Source organism: Symphodus melops (genome assembly GCF_947650265.1).
Source record: "Symphodus melops genome assembly, chromosome: 9".
Classification (NCBI taxonomy): domain Eukaryota; kingdom Metazoa; phylum Chordata; class Actinopteri; order Labriformes; family Labridae; genus Symphodus; species Symphodus melops.
This window is the reverse complement of record NC_136699.1, coordinates 13176728-13182981: the sequence shown is the minus strand read 5'-3', so window position 1 is coordinate 13182981 and position 6254 is coordinate 13176728. Positions and strand designations below refer to the sequence as shown.

Sequence of the window (6254 nt, the reverse complement as noted above, 5' to 3'; positions counted from 1 at the left end):
ATATCCCACTCGTGCATTTGATAAATAAATGTTTGAATGCAAACAGTGTCTCACTGCAGCACAAGGTGATTCCTTGGTAGTGATGCAGGACATTTTAGGCATGTATCTAATTATTAATGTCAAACAAAAAAAACCTCCTGCAAGTGAAGGAGACAAGTAAAGATAATAATAACCAAAGTTTATTTGATTTTGGCATTCTGGTCAAAAGATATCAACAGAGTCAAAGAAGGACATACAGTCTCTGCTCAGTCATTCGTAACACCACTCAGCTCAACAGCAGCAGCTTTCTGCCTCGTACACTATTCTGTAACATTTGACATCATCACACATCAGGAGCAACGACTCATTGTGTTGTTGCTCATCTCTCTCCTACACGTCATACATCCATTTGCATCATGTCTATCAAGCCCTCTCTTATAAACATTCTGCCAATAATACAATTATCTGGAGAAAAAAAACGCATCATTTTACAAAAGACACAGCCACACACACATTCAATCTCAGGCGTGCACACAATGGACTCTCGTCTATCTGAGGCTGTTACTGTTGGGTTGTGATCCAGCGAGGCCAGGGTGGTCGGGGCTGTGGCGGTTCTAAAAAGGGGGACAGGTGAATTCAATGTGATCAGACTTAACATGTTAATCAGTGAGCCTGAACTTTAAACAGACACGTTTTAAGTTCAGGAGGGATTTAGAAACATTCTTCGAGCAACTCCGAGCAAGGAAGGGACATGAACTTTTATCTTAGTGAGGAGGCGTGGTCGACCCTGTTATTACGTATGACTCATTTTTCAGAAGCTGTGATTGGTTAATCAAAATGTAATTTAGGAAAAAAGTAAATCAGAATCTAGTCAGGCATTGTGTAATTATGAACACGATGAAATTAGCATTAGCAAACATGTTTGTTTCTCTGTGATTGAATTGACAGAAAGTACTCCTACTCTAACCCTTAGTATTGAAGAAGCTTTGTGAATACGGCCCCGAGTTTGGAGCAGAAACCTTCCACACATTTCTCAGAAGGGACAGAATGGTGCAAAACTATGGCAGAGTGTTCAACCTATGTGGGTAATTAGTAAGTCCACATTTTCCATTTAAACACTGAATTAAGTGCTAACCACACCTGGTGTGAAGGAAGTCTTTATACAAGGAACATTTGATAAACCCCCAAATCTTACAGCTCTGCAGCTCTTGTTCTCTTAAACCAGCAGCAGTTTAGTTTGGTAAAACGATAAACAGGAACAATAAAAAACACTGATAGTTTGCTCAGAGACAGAAGACTGAACTAGATCTAAAAAGATGGTCAACATTTACTAACATTTTCCAGGTACTCAGAACCACGAACGGATCAAAGTGTTACCACAGACCTCACAGATCCTTAAGTTTGTAACCATCATAAATAAGTTAAAAAAATAACTTAATTAAACAATATTAAGTTATGTCTGTTATCATCACAATAGTTTTGGAGCTTAAACAGATGTGTATGATAATTATTTTTCAGAAACGAGATTCATCACTATGAAATCAGATTAAGGATCTGTAATGGTCATTATCGCTCTTCATGATTGCACTTAGGCTCCATAATTATAATTAGGTAGATTAGTTTACCTTCTTCTTCTTCTTGTCTTTCTTCTTTTTCTTGCGGTCGGGATCATCGTCTCTCTTTTTCTTCTTCTTCTTGGGATCAGAGTCTGATGGAGTTTCTGTGGAATAAAAAAACAGGGTCAAGAGCTTGAAAACATGAGACAATCTGTTGCTGTTTTCTTACAAAGGACCGTGCACTACGATTGATCAGTCATACCTTGTGGTAATGGATCCTGTGGTCGGTGGTGTTTGTGCTTGTGTTTGCTCTTTTTCTTTGGAGGCTGTATGTGCATCAGTCTGTATTGTTCTGGGAGCTGTGAAATATAAATAACATGAATGCATGTTAGTATTTTAAACAATAATAAAAATACAAATTTCAATCACATCAGAATATCCTAACAAAATGGCTTTTCCATGTTTGTGTCACTACATGTATCTATCTGTATCAACATGTGGTGTGTTCACTTTGTACCGGTCCTGTGTGTAGTCTGAAGCCTGTGAGCAGTGCGCCGGTTAGGGGGCTGAAGGAGTTCCCACAAACTGGAGGCTTATCGATGAGCGAGCGCAACGAGCTGCCGTCTTGAGTACCAGGACAGTCGATCATACCTGCGGCACAGAACAGATGCAACATAATGGAGTGAGAGGGGAATACTAATGGACATCAAAAGACCAGCGAAGACAGACATCAGGCTGAGCACTAAACCAGATAAAAGGTGTACAATAATATTGTAAAAATTTAGGGTTTAATTAAGCACGTGTATTTGCTATTGTTGGAAAGTCAAGACCAGATTTAAAGCCCAATGACGACTCACAGACCAGTTTGACAGTTTAAGTTACATGTAGGTATCTGAGCCTCTACTGGAGGAATGAAAGGAGCATTTGCTCCAGAAGTAAAGCTCAGGTTTATGGCACAACTTCAAAATGCCTCATTCAACACTTCTACAGCAAAACGTCTTTAACAAATTACAACTCAGATGGGACACTAGTGAATTTCATTCATCTGAGTCAATCCTTGATCTGTAGTTTGTTTAAATTGTAGTTCAAGCTTAGCATCTCGTATACCAGACAGCAGTCAGAGGACAGTGTAAATGGTTTTGAGTCCCAAACAGAAGCTGACACATGGTCATTGCAGTGTCTTGATCAGATACCAACCTGGTAACTCTGGCAGGAAGTTGCTGAGTTTCTCCTTCACCTTCTTCCCACAGAACTTGTTGTATGCATGTTCCAGGTTGTAATGTGTGATGAGGTTGGTGTTTCCTGTTAACTCGTTTCCCACTAAAACACAGTCAAGATATGAATGATAAACAACACTACCCTGCGAAGTGTAACCAATTAAACATTTCATTTAGCAGGGTAAATACTACCAGGAAAAACATTACCAGGTAACCATTTAAAAGCTAACGATCAGGCCAGATGCTTATTATATGATTAATAGTAAGCTACATGTCGGTCGATTTCTAGTTCCAGCAAATAACTCGGTTTTTTAATGATATAACATAATTAAATAACATTTAATTTGAAACATAAACATGCTGTGTTCACGTATTCCCGTAAACTCATCTCGTTGGCTAACTTTAGCTAGCATTGTAAACAGACTGCAAAACAGTCCGTGATATTAGGTCGTTTCTGTATTTAAGTAAACACAAATACACAGCAGGATTGCCCCCTCAGTACCAGGAAGCTCCCGCAATAAGTAGAAGGGTTCATTCATGGCTCCGGGCTTCCGCAGTGCAGGCCCTTCATCCCCGAGCTGCGGTGGTAACTGCCCCGCCATGGAGGCTTGATTCTGGGGCAGAGGAGGCGGAGGTTTCCCTGGTCCGAAACCAAGAGACGACGAGCCGGGCGGTCCCTGAGCTTCATTTTGCCCGTACAGAGTTGAAAACATTTCCGTCATAACTATACTGGATAAAGCATGTATGTACAGTTAAAATAGCAGGTATCTGAAGCGTATGAAATATCCCCTGTTAGGATAGTGTCAACTACTCGACTCCTCACTTCTTTGTGGCATTATCTTCGTTACCGTAATACAGGCGATAACGCGCACATTACCATCCTCACTAACAATCTACCGTAATTGAGGCCATAACGCGCATATTACCATCTTCACTGCTAGTCTACAGCATAGACTGTCTACAGTAATACAGGTCATAATGCGCACATTACCGAAATGAATGGTCTATGTTGGTACACAGAATTTTTTTTTGCAGTAAACATTTTATTTATTCAAACATTTTCATTTTTAGGATCTGAAAAACAGACACTAAACAAAGGGAATATTTACAATAAAAGGTAGTTATTAAGTTAATCAAAGACATCAGCAGGGCAGAGAGAAGATTCCATCTTTTCAAATTCTGTGACCGATGCCTAAAGGGGAACAAAAAAATAGCTTCTTTTAAACTGTGCAGATGAAAATATCGTGCATTTTCTTCTTCATTTTCTCGATGCATTCATTTCTAAATTAGTAAATACAACTTTAGAGGGAGTAAAATACAAATTACAAGAGTATTGTGTAGATGCATGGTGTAAAAAAGCTTTGCTATATCAATTCAGTTAGGATTAAACTTGACTTTCCGCACCCCATAGAAATATACATGTTTAATCTGATTTGAAGTCATCAATAATTCTCTCTCACCTTCCATTCTTCAACAGCGGTAGAAATCTGATGTTCAGTCTGAGTAATGCTCTCTCTACCTGTCTGAACCCTCCGCACAAGAGCTGCATTCTCTGCCTGAATCTTTTTCAGCTCCAGTCGCAGGTAGGCTTCTTGTTTTTGATAGTATGGCATCAAAAAGCTGCAGAAGTCCTTCTCAGGAAGGCCACTTGGCCGCCTGATAGAACAATAGCACAGATTGAAGGATTAAATGTATGATTTCATTCAAGCTGCAAAAACACTGACAATATAAGGAACAAGGGGAATATATATATATATATATATATATATATATATATAAAGTAATCACATATAACCAAATTAGGATGAGTAACTAGTAAATTATTCAAAATAAGAGACAAATACATTTTTGTTTAACATGGTCATCACAATTACATTGGACAAACCAGATGCATTGTTGGAGTGTTTTAGCATACATGCTAATTCTCAACACTTGTCCACAGAGACTTTAATGCAGTTCACTAACCATACGGGGTCTGGATTGTTTTTTGCAGCCTTCTCCAGTTTGTCCAGTTCATTCAGTTTGATTTCTAACTGGCCTTCTTCAATCAACCTGTTGATGTCATCCTTCACAAACACAGACAGTCATGAAAACAGATGACAAAAACAGGTTTATAAGTTCATAATGCTTACACACCCAAAAAAAACCAACAACAAATGTGTCAATTTTAAGGGTACATTTATTTTTCATGCATAGTCTTAAAATAATATCCTGCACACCTTTATAGCTCCTTGCAGCTCCTCTATGAACTGTTTGTGAATGCTCTCCATCCTTTGAGGGTTCTTCTGGTAGAGTGGACGAAATGTGCTGGCAAATCTGTTAAAACTGTAAGTGATCACAATGTCACCAAAAGTAAAGCAAAGACGGGTATTTTCTGCGTTACATCTTTCTAAATAAAACTTGTTTTGTTCTGACACATTAGTTTTACAAAACAAATGAAACACCCTTCACCACCCAAAACTGAGTTTTTGTTGATATGTATAAGAGACCCAGGAACACAAGGCAGGAGAGGCAGGTGTTGTAAGAGATTGTATCTATAAAACATGTAAATCACTGTTTCTCTTGTTTTTAATCACACTTAACAACATGAATTAAAACAGATATATCGAATGAGGTCAGTGGATGCTGTAATCATGATACCAGCTGTGACATTAACTATTGTTGTGTCTCATCTTTATAATTTTAGCCTTTTATGGTGTTAACCTTCAGTTCATGTTAAACATAACACAAGGTGCCGTTTTGTTATCATACTGCAATTACTGCAGGTAATCTCTCAGCTCTTTTAAATCCAAGTTAAAGACTCCCCTGTCTTTAACTATTTCAACACCTTGTCAAACACCTCTGTACATGCACATGTACCTAGTTTCTAGAAGGTCAGCACTTTGTTTCTAAGGCTCTTTAACTGTTTACAGGTCTCTTTTAATCAGAACATGTTTTTCTCTCCTTCACAGGTTATGCACATTATGCTATATAAGTTTAAGTCTAATGCTAACTGCACAGGTTGAACTTGTAACTATGTTTACTGTTAATCACATAGGGGCTGCTAAATCTTGTTTGGGGGATTTTTTTTTTTTTGGGGGGGGGGGGGGGGGGGGGGCCTTACTAAAAGAGAATACAAGAGGACCTCTACACGTATTTCTTTCTTTGTAGTTTCTTGAGATTATCCAAAATAAAGAAAAGTGAGATTTTACCTGACATATCCAATGAACTTCTCGAGGCTCTTCTGCATCACTTTGTTGAATAACTTCAGCCGGTTGTATTTCGTCTCTTCGGACGCCTTACAAACTGATCCTGAATTTGCCATACTAGAGGAAACATCTCCTGTGGCATCATTAGTCAAAGCTTGTTTTAGTTGGTGTTCAGATGAGTCGACAGTGTTGGTTTTCGTAGCTGCTTCGCTTTCCTCCATTTGTCAAACTCCTCTGTTTACGTTTTCCAGTGCCCGCCAAATGTACGGCGAGTCGCTGCGCCCAGAAACTATGGAATCGTTTTTATGTAGCGC

At 38.8% G+C, this 6254-nt stretch overlaps 2 protein-coding genes across 2 annotated transcripts; both read right to left on the bottom strand.

Annotated features, from left to right (window-relative positions):
• Positions 1 to 157: 157 nt before the first annotated feature.
• Positions 158 to 3664, bottom strand: med19a (mediator complex subunit 19a). Its single transcript, XM_079352945.1, has 6 exons — positions 3255 to 3664; positions 2733 to 2855; positions 2053 to 2186; positions 1798 to 1894; positions 1605 to 1699; positions 158 to 593 (listed from the first exon to the last, which is right to left on the bottom strand). Exons 1-6 carry the CDS (start codon positions 3472 to 3474, stop codon positions 528 to 530), a joined length of 735 nt encoding a protein of 244 aa, XP_079209071.1. The 5' UTR covers positions 3475 to 3664; the 3' UTR covers positions 158 to 527.
• A 110-nt stretch (positions 3665 to 3774) lies between these two features.
• Positions 3775 to 6230, bottom strand: pmf1 (polyamine modulated factor 1). The gene is made up of 5 exons (XM_079352946.1): positions 5944 to 6230; positions 4972 to 5077; positions 4718 to 4818; positions 4213 to 4408; positions 3775 to 3944 (listed from the first exon to the last, which is right to left on the bottom strand). The coding sequence occupies exons 1-5, from the start codon at positions 6159 to 6161 to the stop codon at positions 3882 to 3884; spliced, it is 684 nt and encodes a 227-aa protein (XP_079209072.1). The 5' UTR covers positions 6162 to 6230; the 3' UTR covers positions 3775 to 3881.
• Positions 6231 to 6254: the final 24 nt, after the last annotated feature.